Source organism: Gymnoscopelus braueri (genome assembly GCF_963280865.1).
Source record: "Gymnoscopelus braueri genome assembly, chromosome: 8".
Taxonomy (NCBI): domain Eukaryota; kingdom Metazoa; phylum Chordata; class Actinopteri; order Myctophiformes; family Myctophidae; genus Gymnoscopelus; species Gymnoscopelus braueri.
In genome coordinates this window covers 29,267,462-29,289,829 of record NC_137609.1, presented here as the reverse complement: position 1 = coordinate 29,289,829, position 22,368 = coordinate 29,267,462, and the positions used below count along the sequence as shown (strand labels likewise).

The 22,368-nt window shown below is 41.5% G+C and overlaps 1 protein-coding gene across 1 annotated transcript in view; it reads right to left on the bottom strand.

Moving 5' to 3' along the window:
• Positions 1–397: 397 nt before the first annotated feature.
• The window catches only part of LOC308089903 (A disintegrin and metalloproteinase with thrombospondin motifs 2-like), a 61,932-nt gene continuing 39,961 nt past the window's right edge, over positions 398–22,368 (bottom strand). The window contains exons 15-25 of the mRNA XM_080434859.1: positions 22,235–22,368; positions 21,072–21,195; positions 19,868–19,948; positions 19,138–19,301; positions 18,052–18,211; positions 14,067–14,199; positions 13,429–13,636; positions 12,681–12,810; positions 12,300–12,374; positions 2,962–3,121; positions 398–2,467 (exon numbers count right to left, since the gene is read on the bottom strand). Coding sequence (XP_080290985.1) covers positions 1,486–2,467; positions 2,962–3,121; positions 12,300–12,374; positions 12,681–12,810; positions 13,429–13,636; positions 14,067–14,199; positions 18,052–18,211; positions 19,138–19,301; positions 19,868–19,948; positions 21,072–21,195; positions 22,235–22,368 — 2,351 coding nt within the window. The 3' untranslated portion in view covers positions 398–1,485. The remainder of the gene's footprint in view (positions 2,468–2,961; positions 3,122–12,299; positions 12,375–12,680; positions 12,811–13,428; positions 13,637–14,066; positions 14,200–18,051; positions 18,212–19,137; positions 19,302–19,867; positions 19,949–21,071; positions 21,196–22,234) is intronic.

Sequence of the window (22,368 nt, the reverse complement as noted above, 5' to 3'; positions counted from 1 at the left end):
TAAGTGCTATTTTTTTTATTTTATTCACACATACTGTTGTATAAAATTAGAGACTGAAGCTGTCCACATTCTCAGTAGAATTTGGTTATGGGTTTATTATACCATAACATAACCTGAACAAAACAATCACAAATTGTAACCGGTGATAATCCTCTTGACCAACCTCCTGTGGTTCTGAACAAGGTTTTGCTGTCTGACTCAAACATAATTACATTCTAGAACAGCGGTTTACAACTTTTTCAGCCATTGACTTCCCTAAACAATTCAATGTCTACTTGTAGCCAGTGCCAGAGGCACTTTGTAGGAAGATTATAGGCCTTGACAGAGAATGTCAATTTTTGATTTAGTAATTTACTTGATTAATGGTTTTGGGAAGCCCTGAGTGTGTGTATGTGTGTGTGTGTGTGTGTGTGTGTGTGTGTGTCTCTCTGTCTCTCTCTCTCTCTCTCTCTCTCTCTCTCTCTCTCTCTCTCTCTCTCTCTCTCTCTCTCTCTCTCTCTCTCTCTCTATTTTTTAAATTATTTATTATTATCATTTTTAAAAACTTTTAGCCGAAAAACATTACAAAAACAAGAATTGAAAGATTGTGTGTAACAAAAAAGAATTCCACATTCCATAAATTATCTCAACATTCAAAATCATCTCATGATTGTCTGGTAGGTTATTGACCCCCATCTTAAAGGAGACATGCTGACTCTAGATTCAATTAAATCTATCTCTAGATTGTGGGGAATCCGTTATCTCTAGATCCTGGGAATAGAAAGGAAATAAACATTGGACATTTATGTCTGCATTCACTGACTCTGCAGTCCATCCCTTTCTCAAAGAACTCTGAGCCATTTAGAGTGCATTTGGGGACAAGTGGGCGAGCCATAGAAACAAGCTGTGCATTCGAAGGTGCTAGCAACTGAGTGTGCCTGGTGTGTGCGAGCGTGTGTATGTGACTAAGTGCGTTTGATGTGTCTAAGTCAGGGGTCTTCAACATTTTTCAGGCCAAGGACCCCTTAGCTGAGAGTAAGATGAAGCAGGTACCCCCACTACATATTGTGTAAAATTGTGTTGCAGATTCAACTTTTTCATAGATTTAATAGACTTGTTGGACAACACTACCATAGTGTAGTGTTGTGTTGCATTCATGTTAATATGTATTTTCATACTATTAACCACTTAACCCGCACCCCGCAACTTTGCTGGAAATAGCAATAGCAGATCTACAAGCTCACAAACCCTCGCAATGCGAGGCGTTGTGAGCTTGCAGATCTGTTATTTTTGGCTAATGTTCCCCTCAGAATAGGGATGCTAGGGTTCAAGTGGTCAATGTAAAAAAGAATCCTATCACACAAAGATTTGGCAAATTGACAGCCCCCCTGTAGTAATTCTGAGGACCCCCTTGGGGTCCCGGACCCCCTGTTGAAGACCCCTGGTCTAAGTTATTCATTTGACATACAGGTATTTATGTCCTTGTGTATGTCTGCTTTGTGTGTCTCAATGTCCTCCATATGTCCTCACTGCTTTGCGAGCTCTCGCCGGCAGGTCTTTCGTCCTACTAGTTCTCTGGAGCAGATCCTTTCTGCGCTTCTCGTTCAGAAGCTCTTGGATGCGCTTGTTTTGAGTTCGCTCGCGGAACGGAGGCATCCGGGGCACAAAATGGTTCTGGAGACCCCTGGAGATCTCGCTGTCCAGTCCCACGATCCGATACGGGACCTCGTCCACCGAGTTGTTCTCTTTCTTCTCCTCGATCTCACTGGGGAAGGAAGTGGGCGTGGGAGGCCATGGGGCGGCGGACGTAGGCTTTGCCTCTTTAATCTTCGTTTTACGCCTTCTCAGTTTGTTTTTGTACACGACTGTCGTAGTAGTGGTCGGTCCCTCTCTGATGATGTCATCAACGCGCCCCCCAAACAACGGCCGGGTAGTGTGGAACCACCTGATAGCATTGGTCCTGGCTGTTGACGGTGGGGGGCTCGTGGTTACCATGGTTACAGCAGCAGGGGGCCTTGTGGTTGATGTAAATTTCTTCCTGAACAAGTGGGGTGAAGCCGTTCTCCTCGGTCGCCTCGTAGTGGATCTTCGAGTGGTGGTAGAAGTCATTGTCATCGTACTGGCAGCAGTAGGTCTAGTAGATGTAGGAGCCGTAGTGGTAGTAGTGGCAGTAGTAGTAGTAGCAGGAGTCGTAGTAGCCACAGTGGTAGGAGTGGCAGTAGTAGTACTAGTAGCAGTAGTAGTACTTGTAGCTGTCGTAGTAGCCATGGTGGTAGGAGTGGCAGTACTAGTGGGGACATCGGAAGTGGTCCAAGGGGTCATGGTTCCCTCTCTGGCTGAGTATTCATCATAATCTTCATACTCTACATAGACAAAGTCAGTAGTGCTACCCGGGTCGGTAGGCAGTGGACTAGCAGTGTAGCTGGAGGGTGGCGACATGGTCCTAGAGGCCCACATGGTGCTTGGTTCTGTGGTGGAGGTCCATGGTCTAGAAGGAGAGGATGGATCAGAGTTATTTATTTATCTACAACTTCTTTAGAATACGCATTAATGCCTGCCCATCATCCATGGCTAATGTCTAGCAGTGTGTAAGAACTAGTACTTTACAAACACTAGTTTTCACCATTAAAAGGATGATGGTTTAGATTTAGTCCTGCCTAAATTTGGGCGTATCAGGTCTGTTTATGGCTATGTCTGAGTCAGAGTGACGTGGCCGTGGTCCTGCCTATATATGTGCGTATCGGGTTTATTTATGGTTATGTCTGAGTCAGAGTGACGTGGCCGTGGTCCGCCCGCCGGCCAGCCAGCCCTCCCATTAGCCAATGTAATATATTTTAATATAGGATGTGAAAATAGTAAATCTGCAACCTACAAGCTCATAGATCGGCTATTTTTGAATAGTCAAAGTATAAAATAGGGCTTAAGTGGTTAACACTGAGGATTTGACATCAGATGAGTGTAGAGAAACCTCTTTTGAGTTACCTGCTCCATGGCTCCGTTGCCATGGTGATGCTTGGTGCAGTGGTGAAGTTTCCCATACTGCAGGACTTGCAGCACATCTGTTTGTAGCCGGCGATGTGGCAATACCGACTCAGCACCTCCATACGACAGAACACTGACTGATCACCACGGCAACGCTGCCCTACAAATGACACAAGGAAGGCACCTGTCATCCATTCTGTGTGATCAATCAAAACGTCTCAGAAGAGGGTGAAATTCATAACTGATTGTTGGCTTTATTAGGCTTCTTTAAGTACCCTGGAGTCCCTGTTTTGGGAAAATCTTCAAAAGTTTTCAATTTCTTTTAAAAATGTTTCAACAATAGGGAAAATAGCTATCTAGCTCACAACGTGTAGCGATGCGATATGTAGCGAGTTTATGGATTAGCTATTTTAGCTATTTGCCGTACAAGTATATATCACTTAAGTGGTTAAAGGCTCAATCCAGGATTGTTTTGAACACATTAGGTATTCTCATGCATTCTTAAAAAGTTCTTAAAGAGTTTTTAGACTTTTTACCCAACCATAATAAAAAATATATATCATAGGTCTGCTTTACGACAGTATTTAAAAACATTACCAATACAAACAAATCTATTACAGCCCCAACATACAGAAAATACTGTTTAAAAATAATGTATCTGTTCTAGAGGTTAGTCAAGGCCTGAGTCAATAACCTAGAGTATAAATACATGTCTCTCTCCACTGCTATTTAAAATAAATTGGTGGTGGGCTACCCATTTTTATATCACTGATTGGGCTTTTAAAACCAGTGGGCTTGAAGTGAGCTGGCTAGCAGGGTGCTTATACATGGGTTTCACTGAGTCTTTCAATTAAGAGATGAGCCCAATATCTGGGGCCTGTTCCTCAAAAGGTGAATTAACAAAGCCTGGCCTTAAGCCAAATCAAGGCTTGACAAAGTCGGGTCCGAAAAGCCTCGTTTGTTCCGTTCCTCAGACGCCAAGCCAGGCTGAAAAGGAGCAACTTTGTCGAGCTAGACCTTGTCAAGACAGGCTGTGTCCAGCCAGGATAATGAAGCCAGGCTGAATGGGCGGGGATTCGCCGGCGACGTATTTCTATAAAAGACCATGAACTCGAGCGCAGATTCCTTGAACTTGACCAATCACGGAGTCCAAAACCAGAGCAGCGTTCTTCTCTGTGGCTGAATAGCAGCACTGCAGCAGCTCATGAAATCATACAAGGAAGTAAAATGTATTTAAGCAAGAAAGGAAACGCGACCGCAATAAATAGATCCAGGGAGAAAGCATGGCAAAGTATTGTGTGTGTGTGTGTGTGTGTGTGTGTGTGTGTGTGTGTGTGTGTGTGTGTGTGTGTGTGTGTGTGTGTGTGTGTGTGTGTGTGTGAGTGAGTGTGTGTGTGTGTGTGTGTGTGTGTGTGTGTTTGAGACGGACGGGCAACGGGACGAACGGGAACGGGACGGGACGGGACGGGGGGGTGTACTGCGACGGGGGCCACAACGGGACAGGACGGGACGGGACGGGGGGGGGGTTGACCGCGACAGGGGGCCGTGACGGGATGAGCGGGGGGGATGGGACGGGACGAGACACGCAATAAATAACCCCACATTTGCAAGACCACTTTGGTAGAGGTTTGGGTTGTGTAGTTACCTTGCCATCATGATGTAAAGGTGGACAAGAAATACAAAATAATTTCTCCATTGACTAGAAATTGATAATTTAAAATATGCTCCTCATTGACTTACAAAGAGGCTCCTTTAAACCCGTAACTAATAATTTATATATATATATATATATATATATATATATATATATATATATATATATATATATATATATTATATATATATATGTATATGTGTGTGTATGTATGTGTCAGACATTTTTTATAATATTAAAAAAAAAATGGAATATATTATCAAACATCTAACAACAAGATGAACTATAGTGTTAACTATAACAGAGTGACAATTACATATCACATGAGTCATTGTGAAACAATTATGATTATGATTCATGGTCACACACTATTTCAGTAATTAATTTGATTATATCTTATTGTATTTATTTCATTTTATTTGAATGCAGGGTCATTAAAATGAGTCCATATACAAACACATGTTTTGAATTAACTGTGGAAAAACTTGAAGAACAAGGCACTAGATTAAGTAAGCTTGGCTGTTAGCCTGCTCCTGACCAGGCTAACTTCACAGCTAAATTGCCATGGTAACTAAGCTAGGCTTGCTTCAATTCTCTTTTGAGGAATCGGATAAGGCTAAACTTAGCCAGGGTGAACTGGCTAAACTAATCTTCAAGATAATTCACCTTTTGAGGAACCGAGTCAGCTCTAATCCTGGCTAAATTAAGCCAGGATAGGTGGAAAAGCCAGGCTTTAGCTCTAATTCACCTTTTGAGGAACAGGCCCCAGGTGAATAAGTTTAGAGTTTAAAAAGTTCAGCATATCTTTTTAACGGCACTGACTTTGTGAAAAACAGTAAGTAGTCTTACATAAATGACAGCATACACAACGTTTCACCTTTTTTACTATTGTGTGGTCTTACCGTCTTGGAAACAAAATAAAAGTAAAATATATAATCTGTGGAGATTTAAAGTTAGGCAAACCTGACATCCATGCAGACCAGCAGACAACAGCAGAGCAGGACAAAAAGACAAAGGTGGAAGCAGCATTGCTACTGTAGTAGCCTTGGTTTACACTGCAGTTCTTAGTGGCAGCCATGTTATCTGAGATGAATGGCAAGGTCAAAGAATTGTTGGTTAGGGTGTGGTGGCTCTTACAGAAGACTAAAGGCTGATGTGATGTACACTTCTTTGCATGCCATTGTCGTGTGCCGGAAATAACATATTTACAGATTTGCTTGTGGCATCTGCTATTGAATATGAATGACTGAGTAAAAAATTAAGCATTCGTGTGGGCACGATACCAGTGTTAGCTGTAAAATTATTATGAAAGGACAGCTGTTCAATTATTGTCAAAGGAGACTTAAGTATCTTTATAAATAAGTTGAAGTAGGATGACTGCAAGCATCAGTATATACAGTCAACCTCTGGTTACAGACCAAGATGGTGCTGCAGAAACACTGTGCCTTGAAAGGGATACAGGAAGAGTGGGCATCTAACACACTGTAGGCACCTCAACATTAAATTGGCAATTTCCGTCCTAAACAAACCATTAAGAATTTGTAAAATGGTCTGAAGTAAAGTAACAAAAGCTACTTGTGTTATACAGTATGTGCAGAAGAGGAATGTGATATAAGGTAAAGACAAGTGTAGAGGTATGTGGGTAGATACAGTATGTAGACGGGACATGGTAGGCCTACCAGGATGAAATGCATGTGGCATGTCCTATTTGTTCCCAACATGGGAAAGAGGTGCACGTAGATCATCAAGATCTACGTGCATCGACATGAGGGAGTGGTAGAATATGAGAGAATCCTCCTACTAAATATTGGGCATGGACTCAAAGAGTCTCCACCAGTTTAATAGCATAAGAGTTGTACTGTAAATCACATCCTGATGATTGGTTAACCATGCAAAGCTACAACTTCCATGCTAGACTTTTCTCTCCGTCTCTATTCACATGATACACCTGACACTGCACCCAAAGTAATGACACTTTGATCAGCCAGCATACATTCCCCCCCCCCCAGCTATTTTCTTTGAAACATCAAAAGCAAAAAACTAAAACATATTTCCAACTATGGATGGGTTTTCCCTTTTTTTGTCATTTAGCTTTGAAATGATTATACAGAAACCTTCCAGAAAGAATGAGTCAATACAACATATACTGTAGATGTCTGTCAGTCCATCCATCCATTAAACAAATAATAGTGCAATTCCTTCGACAAGCTGTTTACTTTAGACACCCCACTTTTACAATGATGAAGCGGAGGTTCTGGTTATGAGTCTTAAACACACCATGTCCAGTTTAAAGGCAGAAGCGATGTAAAATGTTCATGGCACAAAATATGTTTTTCTTTTCTTCAAACGAATTCTTTGTCCTTTGTCCAATGACCAATATTTACAATGCGGGTGCGGAGCCACTTCCTATCAGCTTCTGTAGCCAGTGAATCCAACAGATTTGTGGGCCAATGTGTTATTTGCCCTTTTGATGCAATAGACCTGTTTCACAGCAGCGTAAAGGCCCTGACGTCATGTGAGGCCGCTTGTTCACCATAATTGCAACGCAATTACAGATAAATTCAACCGCATCAACCAGAATGGAAAGATGGAGATCCTGTAACACACACATGCACTTTTCTATTCTGTTCACTTCGGTGTGTACTCTATTTCTCTTCTCTTGGTTTATTTTGGTGGTCTGTGCCCTGCATGGATGCTCTAAAATAACAGGCTATGATGGCGCGCTCACCTGACGCCCACCGCGTCAATTGACTTGAGCGAAACAAGCGTCTGATACCTTCTATGTGTCAAGAATGTTTGTTGTATTCAGGCCAAACAGAGTCAGGGTGCTGCTATTGTGCATGTTGGCTCTCTGGTAAAGCTCTGCTACACTAAATGGAAGGGAACCTTAATTGGTATAATGTAACCCCAATTAGTATAATTGGCAACACCTGTGTTACCCTACTAAGTGAATATGGCTGCCATGAAAAAGGTCTATTTTTGCAACCTGGTATTGTATACTCCTGAGGCTATGAGATCACAATTCTATGTTCTACCTTTGTTTGGAATAGTTATTTAAGCATTCTCACCCCAACACCACCCACCAGTCTCTTAACTATAACCATGGTTCGGATCATAACACATTTTCTTTTCTCCAACAGATATCATTAATAGCACACACATTTTAACATATAAATTAAAGGTGGTGTAAGTTCTTTGTTAAGAAAAGCTCTATATTTGTATAGTAATCGTTGCTATATAGAGTGTTTGTTCAGTAACAGGGGTCTCACCATCTCTTTAGTAAATAGAAAATACATTTTTAGGTTGGTTGCCAATTTCATCTGGAAAGGGTACCCATTTCTCAGCTTCAATTGTTGAACTGTTCCAGTTCCAATTTTGTCTGCTCATTTTTTCGGTCCATCCCTTCCGATTTGACTTGTTTATCCTGTATATGAGTTAGTTCCCTCTCCTATGAAATTGGTATCCTGACCTGAAAATGGATTTTCTGTTTACTAAGGAGCTGTAGAGATAGGGAGACCCCTGTTACTGAACAAAACTAGCAATGTTTCCTATTCCTAATATAGATACATTTAACACTTATTTAAAAAAGAAAATCCACTTAGGCCTACAGTTTTAAATGAACACGGAGGATTTTTACTGTGCAGTGATACCAGCATGTGAGCTAATACTATATGTTTGCTTACAAGTTTTCATGTATTTAGTCATAAGAGGCTATATTGGCATGTAAGCTAATGTAAAGCTTCACAGGAAGAGTGGGCACGTAAACATTGTGGGCACCTCAATGTGAAATTGGCTATTTTTTCCAAAATGTAAAAAAAAATGAATTTGGAAATCTAATGTAATGTAAAGTGGACATGATTTGTACACATGATTTGAAGATGCACGGTACATCATTATCAGACCTAAATGTACCCGTGAACTTCTTGTTTATAACCCTAATGACTGGCTAGCCACAGTTTTTTTTTTTTTTTTTTTTGCAATTTATAGCAATTGTAGAAATATTAGTCCTTAAATATCAAATGTTTAAGCAAGTTCAAATCATATTTACTTCACATTACTTCAAAACATTTTCCAAATTCTTTATTTTTTTACATTTCGGAAAAAAATGCCGATTTAACATTGAGGGCCCTATTCCCAGGGACATTTGAACAAACCACTAATTAGGGATTTCGGACTAGGCAAGAGGCGTTTCCCCGCAAAATTCGGTATTCTATGGCACCCCCGTGACCCGCCAAACACCTGAGCTACCCGTTACATTATGCATAGGTGTGGTTTGGGCGTTACAATGATAAAACCAATCACCGTGCCAGAAGCCATTGCCTTTAAGAGAAGACTGCGCTAGCCGTCATCCCGATCCAATATATGCTCTAGCCTATCTACCTGTCTGCACTGTTGCCTGGTCTGATTATTATAAGCCACATTGGGCTTGTTTTCCTTCTTTTTTTTAATTTTATCCAAATACATTTTTATATTAATTTGTAGCCTATTGTGTTCACAATAAGCTTGTCATATTAGTCAGATCCGGAATAGTATATGAAAGCCATTTAAAATATGTATACTATTGGTACACACTGGCTGCTCCCAAATAATTAATTACATCATGTTGCGACAACGCTCCTACGTGGTACACAGACAAACAGTAGCACATGGGTATAATAAATTGGACAGTTTTAGGAAAGGTCTATAGCCTATGTACTCACGTTGGCTGTTATCGTTCTATTTCCACCGTTCTAATGGATTCCAGGGGTGTGTAAACATCTCTGAAGTTGCTCCATAGTTTCCTCTGAAGTGACGCAGTTAAAGTTAACTTACATCCATATTGTCCCCGTTATCTTTCATCATCCACCTTTGTTCAGTAATCCCGAACAGAGCTAAATTTTAAGTTTACATCAATCAAAGCCTCTCAAACCCAGACACATTGCTGCGATGCGTATGTGCGTCGCCTACCTACCCAAAATAACAGACATACAAGCTATCAACGGCGCTGCATCATGTCGTGTCGACAGCTTACAGATCTGTTATTTTGGACAGCATACAATGAGGCGCGCGCGCGCCACGGAGTAGCCTATCACTAAACCAAAAACATTACATTACGTGGTCAACAACATAGCCTACTAGACATGTAACTTGCTTGGAGCTTTTAATGCAGTGGTTCTCAACCTGTGGGTCGAGACCACAATGGAGCACCCAACGCCTGGCGAGCTTGTAGATCTGCTATTTTCACAATATTTATCTGTGGAACCGAGTCAAACAAAATGGGGGGGTCCCCAGTTCAAATATGGTTATTTTGGGGGGTCATGAACGTAGCGTTTACGCGGGGAATATAATAATAATATAGCAGGCTAATATATATAATATAGGCTATAATATAATATTCACCCGCACGTCCCGCAGCATGGGTTTAATGAGACAGCAGCCAAAATGAAAATCACACTATGATCCGATCATCTTATAAAAAATGTAAGTGCTTAAGATTTTAGCCCAAACCCAACGGGACCCGACCCGGCCCGTCGGCACCGGCTGAGCTGGGTCTACGTTTTTTTTACATCCAAATAAATTCACATATTAATTAATTTGTAGCGTAGGCTATTGTGTTCACAATAAGCAACTTGTCATATTAGTCAGATCCCCAAGAGTATATGAAAGCCATTTAAAATAGTTATATATTCCTACACAGCTGATGCCAAATAATTAATCAACAGGGCAGCGCAACGCTAAAGTAGCCTAGGTCAAATCAATCACTGTCTTGTCATGACGCAGCAGTAGAGAGCTCCCTTTAAAGTTTAAACCATAACATGACATAAATAATGGATCTTCAGAACTTTCTTCATGTCTTTTTCACCTCAAAGTAAATGTTGGATTACTTCTTCAAATGAAAGCACAGGCAGCGGCCAGAAGGTAACATTGTGATTTCTCCATTGCAAAAATGATTACGGTTATTCTATGAAACATATATTTCATAGAATAACCATAATCATTTTTAAAATGGTTATGGGGAAGTGTATATATTTATATAGCCCTATTTGCTCCAAGCTGTTTTTTAAATAAAATATAGACTGTTAGGGTAGAATGACTCCTGTTCTTAACGAATTACCAAGATTTAATGAGAAATAAGGCTTCTTTAGAAAAATGACTGACGGGCTGGGCTGGGTCTAATTTGTCAATTATTAGTCGAGCCAGGCTGAAATATTTAGGGGATATGAAAGCTCTAGTTAGTAGTTTGAAGTGCTCATGTGGCTAGTTGCTTCTTTTTGTTTTCATAGACCTGCGGACTGCGGTTGCTTATTTCTCTCCAAGGCTGGCAACATGGCTCATGGTCCAACGCACAAAGCCATTGTAGTGTCTGTGTGCACTTGACGGGTGATTTTATAAACCAGCGGGTGCTTTTAGAATCCACTATCCCCCCTCCCCAAGCCGTACCCATGTGTGGGTTGAGAATTTCAATGTGGGGGATATAGCAGCAACACGCCCACGGGCACACCTCCACGCGCAAATAACGGCGTCGGCATAATGGTGACGGGTAGAGCAGGTGCTAGAATAACCTATTGGGGCGGCGCAGGTCCATTATCCCGATTTAACGGGGAATTTTTCGCCACAGAATGGGGCCGTGAGGTTCCCACTCTTCCGGTTACTCATGTGCTTACATGCTCATTAGCCTCTCATGGCTAAAGGCAAAGCAACTTTAACTTATTTGGCTGTTTCCTGAATGCCTGGATAACTGTACAGTATGTTAACAGGTATTAAAGGGGGTGTAAGTGAAACATTTTGTAGTAGATAAATACACTCGTTGTTAGAGAGTGTCAGTCTGTCAGTAACAGGGGTCTCCCCATCTCTCCAGCTCTTTAGTAAACAGAAAATAAATAGTCACTATCGGGATACCAATTGTATCCAATCAGGAAAAAGAACCCCACAAAGATCATTTATCAGCTTAAATTTTATAGTGTTCCATTTCCAATGTTGTCTGCTAATTATTTTTGTTTTGTTTCATCACTTCCAATATTACTTGTGTCCATTACAGTGTCCTGTATGAATTCACTCTCCTCATTGGATGAAATTGGTATCCTAACCTGGTATTTTCTGTTTACTAAAGAGATGGAGAGACCCCTGTTACTGAACAAACAGATTAAAATCTGCTCTGAGGAAGGCTACGGCCGAAACGCGTTAGCGTTCTCGCAATAAAATGAGAAACTGAGCCACTGTCTTGCAGCATTTATTTTGGAGTGCCGCTTTTTCCTCTTAGGTGGTTTTTGATTTGATTTGTATACATAGCTGAGCACCCACTGCCTAAACCAAGAAGGCATCCAGAGGAAGCGCACCAGTTTTTCTTTCTTACTGTATAGCAATAATTAGTATCAGAATGTAGAGCTATTTAACACTTATTTGGACAAAAAATATCACTTGCACCTCCTTTAAGAGTTGGTATTGCCTAGGTTACACCCTAGAAAACCCTAAAGGGTTTATCTATGGAAAGAGGTTAGCAGCGATGCAAAGTGATCAGACAAGTATAAGCAGTGATGTTAAACAGAGACACACAACAGTTTGTTGTGGAGAAGTCTGCAGATTCAGAAGTGAAGGAGACAGTCAACAGCCAGCAAAAGAGACAGGGTTCGAATCCAGCCGCAGGACGGAGGCATGAAGACGAGAGAAGAGGAAGAAGAGGAGGAGGAGGGGAGGTGTTGTTTACTGGAGGAGATCTTGGGAGCTGGGAACTGAGGATTGGATCTGGAGAGCCATTGGATGATGGAGTTCCGCTGGTCACCTGCAGGGGGAAACAAACACCACGGTTAGTCCAATTAGACCAGCCAGTTAGATCAAGTAGTGGTATTTCTCAGTGGTGTTTGCCCCCTTTGCCTATATACTTCGTTGACAAGAGTACCCCTGGGCTCTGTACTAGGTCTGCTAGTATTTCTCTCTAGACTGAATCTCTTCGCCTAAAATAGACAATCTACAATTTGTGAGCTTATAGATTTTCAGCAAATGTTCTCCATAGAATAGGGACACTAGGGTCCATGTGGTTATAATGTTGTGCCCATCAATTAGCAGTAACCGTTGTTATTCTTCTTACCGTTGCAGGGCATGAGTTGGCAGGTGCGGGTTACGATGGGTTTGGTTTCTCTGCAGAGCCCCACTGAGTTGTCTGGACTGTTACACTGAACCTGACGCTCCTGGGTGCCGTTCCCACAGGTTACTGAGCACTGAGACACACACACACACACACACACACGCACACGCACACGCACACGCACACGCACACGCACACGCACACGCACACGCACACACACACACACACACACAAATGTATACAAACACTGACATATGTGCATGTAAATCCAGACATACATATAGAAAGTCACATACACTCATAGATACACTCATAGATACACAGAAATCATAATTAAATGTTTAAATTGTTTTTCTCACTGCCTTTCATATTTTATACAGGTCATGAGTTTCTTCTGTAACTATTTTAGAAAAAAACAAATATCCTTTTTTTGTTCTTTATAAATAAACTAGACCATACCCGTGGGGTGATATGAGCACCCACGATTGTTTCACGAACATGATTTGGCAACCCGGGAGCGAGCGAACACAAAAACGCTAATAAACAGCTGACATTTGGGGAAAGCGAAAATCGAGTTTTTGGGCCGCACGGACAGAGCTTTGTAGAATTATAGGAGGATAACACTATTCAAGCAACCTTGGGTGTCAGAAGCGCACTATATGAATACTACTACTACTACTATTATTATTGTTATTATTATTATTAATATTACATATTAGTCTATAGTCTATAGTCTGTATGAAGTCCTTACCTGGGACCAGGGCCCAGCTCTCCAGACTGCAGGACAGAGGATTCTGTTGCATGGCCTCTTGCCTTCTGGTCTGTCATCGTTACACATCTTACTGTTGATAGAACGCTGCTCCCCGCTGGGCTGAGGCTGCTGGCACCCCACCCAACGAGCCTGATACCCCGTCTGTCCACAAGAGGCACTGCACTCCCCCCACTCACCTGTCTGCCAGCTAATCGGGAAAGAGAAGAGATAGGATGAGGGGGTGGTGGTCAGAGAGAGAGAGCACAGAGAGGCACAGAGTGAAAGAAAATTGAAGGCAGGAATGTAGGATAGAGTCAGAGAGGGGAAGGCAGGAAGGGGGGGACGGGGACGAGAGGGGTGGGATATGAGAGGAAAGAGAGGGAGGAGAGGAAGTGAGTGACATGTCTACAAATCCTAGGTCTGTGTTCAAAATACTGTCATGATTCTAGTCTCTAACGTTATTTAACAGATCCTGAAATCCTACATCCTACTACATGAGGGTGTGTGTGTGTGTGTGTGTGTGTGTGTGTGTGTGTGTGTGTGTGTGTGTGTGTGTGTGTGTGTGTGTGTGTGTGTGTGTGTGTGTGTGTGTGTGTGTGTGTGTGTGCGCGCGCGCGCGCGTGCAGTGCATTGCGTACACAGGTTGCGTGCAGGGTTGCATGTTGCAGTTTCTGCTGATGGCCCTGGGCTTGTTGATGTTCATGCAGAGAGTGCGAGTGACCATCTTCCCATCAGCTTTCCGCCTGCAGCCAAAACGTGTGTACTGTTTCCCTGGTAACAAGACAGAACAAACACAGTAAAATCCGCAGTGTTCATTTAACTTCAAAAAGTGTACAAATGGAACCTGTAAGGGTCTCGTAAGGACAGTAAGGATATTAATGTGTGCTGTACAAGACAGAACAAAGCGGATCACCAACTGTACATGTAAAATTGATATGATTCCTGACAAGTCTGTCTCCCTATTCTCCTGTCATACTTTAAGTAGTCTCTCTCCCTCTCTTTCTCTCACTCACTATCTCTGTTTCTCTCAGGCACGTGCACATGCCATTTTGCCCTCAGAGTTGAAACGGGCCATTTTGTTTTCTAGCAAATTTAGAGATGGAAATGTAATAGTGATATGAAAAAAAAATACACCACATCAATTTAAGAAGTAAACCACTCTCCAAATGCCCGCTTTCCAAATGGTTTTATTTCAATCAATCAACGTCGCATCTTCCGACGTTCTGAATCCATTTTGTAATGAAAAGCAGAACCTCCCCAGTCCCAGTTCGGTTACAGTGAATGGTATCACTCATGGAGTGAGCCTGGTTCCAGAAAATAGACCCCGCCCACTCTCTGAGTGGACTGGCTTTTGGTCTGGTGTTGTAAACGTGAACCTAGGATTCATTCGGTACAAAATGTATTGTCCAATGAGAGTCGGAGGTGGGGGTGGGGATCCCTTAGGATTGGTTTCGGGAAATTCTAATCCCCTCCCCCTTGTAATCGCTTACACTGGAAGCCAACGTCAGACTCAAGCTCCACGCAGCTTCAGTCTGATAACCAGGCTAGGTGGGCACTGTTTTAATTATGAAACTAGGATTAAAAAACACTTACCTTCACACTGTCATTTGATCATTACTGGCCTCGGTACTCACAAGCAAGCAAGCTAATCTAACTACCATTAAATTGCCATTATCTCCATCCTGTAGGACAACTTTTGGCGGTATACGTTTTGCAATCAGTCAATCCATCAGCTTTGATTGGGAAATAAGAAGCATACATACACTCAGCTAGAAGATGCAATTACACCTCCCTTCTCATCTCCCACCCTGGATCAGTTTTTCAGCCATATGCATAGATGCATAAATATAACAAAGGATTGTGTGTAAGTAGTATGTGTGTGTGTGCGTGTGTTTTTGAATATCGTCGCTGTCAGGCAGAAACCTTGTATCTCCATATTTCCATATTATTTTTTTCCCCGTAAATGAATGCCAAGTGTCATAGAAAAGTAGCAAAAATAGCCAATCTACAAGCTCACAACGCGCCACATCACGACATTTCTTTCTATTTTCTGTGGGTTTTATTAATATTAAACCAATGAAAAGTATTGACAAGAGCTTGTGACTAAATGATAATAGGCGGGTGCAGTTATGGTTTGACCCAAAACAAATTGCAACAAAAGGTTTTTCAATGGATTATTGTAGTATTAGGTGTACTTAATAACATATCAAAAGTTTACCAAAATCGGACCACTAGAAAGGTAACATTTTCAAGATGGCCGCCGCCAGTTCCTTAAAAAGACCATTACTCCTTCATTATTCATCCTAGACAAGTAATGTTGGTGCCTAACCCCATGTTTTGGTAATCTTGAAATCTAATTAGCATATATAAATTATAGTCAAGTGATTACAAGTTCAATTATAAAGGAATTGGTTATAAGCATGGTTATAAGCACATATACATATACATTGTAATTGTGAAATGAAATAATAATCCTAGTCCACTAGGGCAGTGGTTCCCAAACTGGGGGTCTCACTCAACAGTAAACAAACCAACATACAGTATAGTACAGGGTATCTGCACCTTTCTAAAGTTACAATTTAATGACTCTTAAGACCTTTTTAATAGCAAATTGGCCAAATTCTCAAATATTACAGTGGAGAAATGGCCCCTTATGGGCTTGGAGAGGATGTCAAGTCAGCACAGAGCTATCACAACATTTAGTGTCTACTGTCTTGGGTAGGGCGGGTAGAGGAGTGTGCCCGGATAGGGTTCAGATTTGCTTGTCACAGACATCTTATTCCTGAGATTGTAGTAGTTGTGTGGGGTTTAAGTGCAAAATTAATTTCACATCCCTCCTCACTAACTATGCCCACTCACGAGTGCCCATCTCGGGCATAGGAGCCAGCATGGAGGTCCACTTGGGACCAGTGGGACTATCCAGTGAGCCAGGCGACATAGGGATACTCCTCTCAGCCTAACGCATAAGCTTCATTTCTGCCTCCTCCTCACTCTGTCCTCCAGCGTGAGGTGAGCGCAGGCTCCCTAAGCCACTTGGAGTGAAATCTGGCAAGATACAAGTGTATCTTTCATGTATCGTTTGGGGAACTGTCTTTGTTGAAATGCGTGGCGTATAATTTCTCCTCCTCCACATGACAATCCTCTGAGCTCTGGAATAGTCCAGCAATCCAACTGTGTGACACGTCATAATTGCTATCACTTCAAAATGACGCTCCTTGACTCCTCGCTCGGAGGCAGGGCTTAGGCGGGAGTGGAGGACTTGAGGATGGACACTTAAAAATTGGAATTTGGCTATCGCGATGCACAACGTGCATCAGGGGCTGACAAGCCCCATTCTCTTTAGCTGCCTATGAGCACTCGTCCTGAGCTCCCAAGTGCCCCACTATAGCTTTAATGGGACATGTCTGAGCCAACTGTTGAAGGTTTTGCACCTCGGACATGGGGGAGAGGAGAAGCTCAGGGTCTCCTTGGCTCCTATAACTTTACTCTTCTGTGCTCCAAGTGCCCACGGAGCAATCCAGTGACCCCCACTCCCCATACTCCCCTGTACCCACCTGAGGGGAACCCTAGGCCCACTAAACTCTACACCAGACCCCATTTTACCTCCTCACACAACCCCACCCTCATACTCCCCTCTGCCTAGGCACCCAGTAGAGAAATGGGTTCTGACAGCTCTGCACTAACCTCCGTAGCCACCCCTTTTTACACACTCACACTGATTGCCTTCCTAATGTGTTAAAAAAGTTTTTCAAAATCTTGTGTCTACAAGATGACAGTTTGATTCACATTTGATCCGCAGAGCTATCCAAAATGTTTAAATATTGCAAGCAATACTATATCAACTGACAATATTCTCTTTCTCTGCCACCTTCTGAATGACTGAAAATTGTGACTATTGTTTTGTTGTGTTTTGAGGATATCTTGAAGCCTTGTTCCAGTAAAACAAATATAACTAGTTGAAACGGGTGAACATTTCAGAGTGTCAAAAACTAAATATTGGATTTCACAATTATCTAAATGTATCTCTGCAATTTGGACAAGTCCTGTGGATTTCTATGCCCCCAAAACATAGGGTTAGACACAAAAAGTACTTGTCTAGGATAAATAATGAAGGAGTTATTTTAAAGATTTTTTGGCCATTTTGGACGCCATCTTGAAAATAACACCTTTCCAGTGATCAAACTTTGGTAAACTTTTAGTATGTTATTAAGGACACCTAATACTACAAAAAACTGTTGAAAAACGTTTTGTTGCAATTTGTTTTGGGTAAGGTGCTTTTTTTTCATAACTGCACCCGCCTATAACTACATTGGATAAATTGGAACACAGGTTATTTTTTCCATTTCCTTAAAAGTAACAGTTTTGTGGCGTCCGCTGGCCTAGCGGTCCAGGCGCAAACTACATATAGGCTCTAATGCTCGAAGGTTCAAATCCCGATCCAGACGACCTTTGCTGCGTGTCTTTCCCCGTCTCTCTCTCCCTGTTTCCTGTCTATCTACACTGCATACTATCAATAAAGGCTGAAAATACCCCCAAAAAAGTAACAGTTTTGGACATACAAAGTTTCCACCCGACAGCAACGATATGATATTCATCAGGGTGTAAATACTGTGTCTCTCCTACCTCCTCCACAGGGTTTGGAGCAGATGGACCATTTCTTCAGCGCCCATTCATAGAAGGTCATGTCCTCCTGCAGTAGGTTGCTCTCTATAGACAAGTACAGTTCCTTGTGAATGATGTACTTGTAGGACAGTGTCACCTTAGCGTCACCTTCAGGACGGATCTAACAGAGGGGAGATGGATTCACCCCCATTAAGACCCGAGGCCCATTCTAAAGTTTTCTGAAAAACGTATGTTGCTATATCAGTGGTGCTCAAACGTTATCATGTCAAGGACCCGCAAAATTATATGTATTTGGCCGCAGACCATCTCAAAAATATTTTTGTTCCAGGGACCCCCAGAAGCAAAGATTGGAGTTCAAAATGTTTGCTTTAAAGAATATATATTCAAAGCTTTGCACAAAAAAATTGCAGATCTACAAGCTCATCATAGCGTGGCACAAAGTGACATGCTATGAGCTTGGATATCTGCTATGTTTTAATAGCCAAAGCATAAAATATGGTTAAAGTGGTTAAAATGATTGTAAACTCTAAAATAACACAGATGCTCTCCCGGTTTAAATGGGTTAAAACATGCAAAGACTTCTTTTTGTCTCTAACTCATATGGGTCTATTGACAGCTTTTTGATCTACAGCTGCTGTAGTTAGAACTGACACTCACTCACACAACTAAATATTGCACCTGGTTAATCAATCATCAATCACGTATTGGCTAATCATCCAGTTATCCAATATGTGCCATTTAGTATCTTATCATGACCACAATGCCCTATTTTACCTGGTTAATAATAGTCATTTACATTTGCAATTCAGGCATTTTAGCAGACTCTTATCCATAGTGACTTGCGTGTGTGAAATCACAGTAAGCCTGAACCCTTGTCAACAAACAAGGCAAATAAGTCACATAAGTAGAGTGCAAAGAAAACATTGTAGTGCCTCGGAAAAACTAGGATACATCGAATTTAGCATCTGTCTAAACAACATGCTATTTAAATAACATTCTTATCATTTGTGGTCAAGAAAAAAACAAATCTAAGCAACAACAAAAAAAAAACATTTGAACAAGTAACCTCTAATTTATTAGCATTACCATGACCACAACCCCATATTTTAATGGTCCGGTGGTCTGAATGGACTCCCGGTCATCATCATTATGGTATTCCCATTCCACACCCTTCTCTATCACCACACGGGTTTCTGGGAAATCGTTTTCATCGTTGAGGAACACGTGTCGCGTCTCCTGGTCCTTCATCGCTAACACAGGAGAAAAAACAACAACTAGAAAACAGTCCCCTTTCCATATCAACATCATGGCAGTTTATTAACGATGGAAAATTAATCAGGTTTCATTGATGATAATTTTGGATACATTTCAGTTAAATCTACAGCTCATCCCAGCAGTAGGTCTCTTGTTTCGCGGTACTTTGCAATGTTGTCAATGAAATAGCTTTGGTTGTTGTCTACTGCACTTTTCCCAAATAGTGGGTCGGGACCCATGTTTGGGTCGCGGACGAATTTTGATGGGTCGTGGGTAAATACCGCTTTATTTTTTGTTTCCTACATTTTGTTTTTAATTATTATTATTTCAAAAGATGTACACAATATTCCCCAAAAAGTATAATTTCTTTCTGTATAGCTGAGCAATTTATCATCTTTACTTGGTTATCGTGTGGGACACGATTCATTTGTTTTCATTTGATGTATTTTGTCTCTTCTAGTTAAACCTCTGAGTAATTGAGGGGGAATTCACATTCAGCCTTCCTTATTTGTGACACCTGTGCTTTCACACAGGATGTGATGTAAGAACTACTTCCTCTTACCCAGAATGTGCGCCGTTCCTTTAAACTCCTGGATAAGCAGGTGTCTGGCTCCTTTGGGAATCTCAAGGATCTTCAGGAAGCCTAGAAAAACACAGTAAAAACAAACTATAAACCAGTAGTAGTAACTATAACCAGACTGTTGCCTCCCACAATTTCAGTCTGGAGCACGGAAGCTCTGTTGACGATCAAGCGATAAAACGGATGTGAAACTTCCGTTGCGTCTTTACAGTCGCGCAAATGTATCCTAATATAAATCAAAATCATCGAACAATATATAGCTTGCTGCTTAGCAGAAATGGAAATTAAAAAATAAAAAATTATACGGAAATGACAAACAGATGACAGCTTCCTGCCTCTGATTTCGGGAGGTGTAATTCCACTATTGTGGAATAGTTGTCTGGCTACGCAAGACTAATAAACCAGTAACTAGTCTGGATCACAGTTACGTATATCATCCAACAAGTCCAGTGAATACAAGAATTTGACTTGGTGACATTGGTGTAGACACACAGTGTGTGTGTGTGTGTGTGTGTGTGTGTGTGTGTGTGTGTGTGTGTGTGTGTGTGTGTGTGTGTGTGTGTGTGTGCATGCACGTGCACACATAGACATGAAAGGGGGCTTCAGCCCCTGCCCTTTTACCCGTCGGTAAAAAAGTGCCCTCTCCAGACTGATTTTTTTTTTTTTTTTTTTTCAAACCCAAAAAGAAATTTCAACTGCCCCTTGCGGCCTATCGGTAAAGCTGACGGAAATGGCAGTGGATGTGTTGGATGCAGCTCAAAGTGAACTTTCCTCAGGTATCTAGTTTGTCGCCGTACGACCTTCCTAGCCTGTGTTATTAAAGAAAAACGGGCGACAATGACCAAAACTCAATCGAAAATCGCGATCGAAAACCGGCAAAAGTGGCCGTTTTCAAGTTGTTTTGGCCATTATCTCTGGAACGGAAGGTCCAATCTGCTCAGTTCAAAGCTTGTTGAGTGCGTGACTTTGAGGACATTACGCACGTTATGATACTGTCTCGGGTTTTTGGGCCTAAAGGTATGGTAATTGTTCGTAAAGTCCAATAGGTGCCCTTTTGAAATTCCAGCCCCTGCCTCTCCAAATCCTTCTGCACGTCCCTGTGTGTGTGTGTGTGTGTGTGTGTGTGTGTGTGTGTGTGTGTGTGTGGTGCGGGCGGGCGAGTGCGTGCGTGTATGTATTACTGTACCTTGTTTCTTGGTGCTGCGTGTGAAGTTTCCCTTGATGATCTTACAGCTGCTGTTGTCCCCCCCGCATATTCCACACCTGTCTTCCTGCTTGTCTGACGCTATCTGGTAGTCACAGCCCACATGCTGAAATGCAACATGATTAACAAAGTTCAGTTGCACTTTATTCAAATTCATCCTCTGCATTTAACTCAACAAAATGCCTTCGTTTATAAAATGAGCTATAATGTACACTTGAAACCTGTATGTTGTGAAGTGCTAATGTGCTCTTTTCTGTACTACCACATAGAATCAATCAATCAATACCATTGTACCAACATGGGAAAGTGAAAACTATTGAAAATACTTATCTCAGTTTTCTCTCTCTCTCCCTCTCTCATTCTCTCTCTGTCACTATTACCAGTGGTGGAAAGTAACTAAGCACTGTACTTAAGTACCATTTTGATGTATTTTTTACTTTACTGTAGTATTTCCAATTTTCGATACTTTTACTTCTACTCCACTACATCTCAGAGTCAAATGTTGTACTTTTTACTCCACTACATTGATTAGAAAACTTTAGTTACTAGTTAATTTGTAGATTTGGGTTATTATTACAAAACATACATTAACCACTTCAGCCGTATTTAAACTTTGGCTATTTGAAAATAGCCGGTCTACAAGCTCACAACGCGTTGCATTTCATCGTGACGCTTTGTGAGCTTGTAGATCTGCTATTTTCAAAAGATTTTAATACATTTTAGACATATGATAACTTGTGAAACGGGACATTCTGAATAATGAGTACTTTCACTTTTGGTACTTTCAAAAATAGCAGATCTACAAGCTCATAGATCTGAGCTTGTAGATCTGCTATTTTTGAAAAATCGTAAAAATGCGTGCAAATCTTTGAATATATATTGTTTAAAGCGAACATTTTTAACTCTATTCTTTGCTTCTGGGAGTCCCTGGAACAAGATAATTTGAGATGGGGGTCGGCGGCCAAATACATATCATTTTGGGGGTCCTTGACATGAAAAAGTTTGAGCACTACTGATATAGAAACATAAGTTTTTTTTCAGAATACTGTTGGGATTTAGAAGACATTTGTAGAATCGGCTTCAGGTCTTAATGGGTTAAGTAAAGAAGTGTGAGTACTTTTCCCACCACTGACTATATTACCCACCTCACAGTCTCCTGTGACACACACGCTGTACGGGTCTTTGTAGGAGCATGGCGTCCCATCATGCACCATTCTTTTCATGGACACAACGTCGCCTGTCTCCTTGGACTGACAGTATAAATGACAGCGCTCATCAG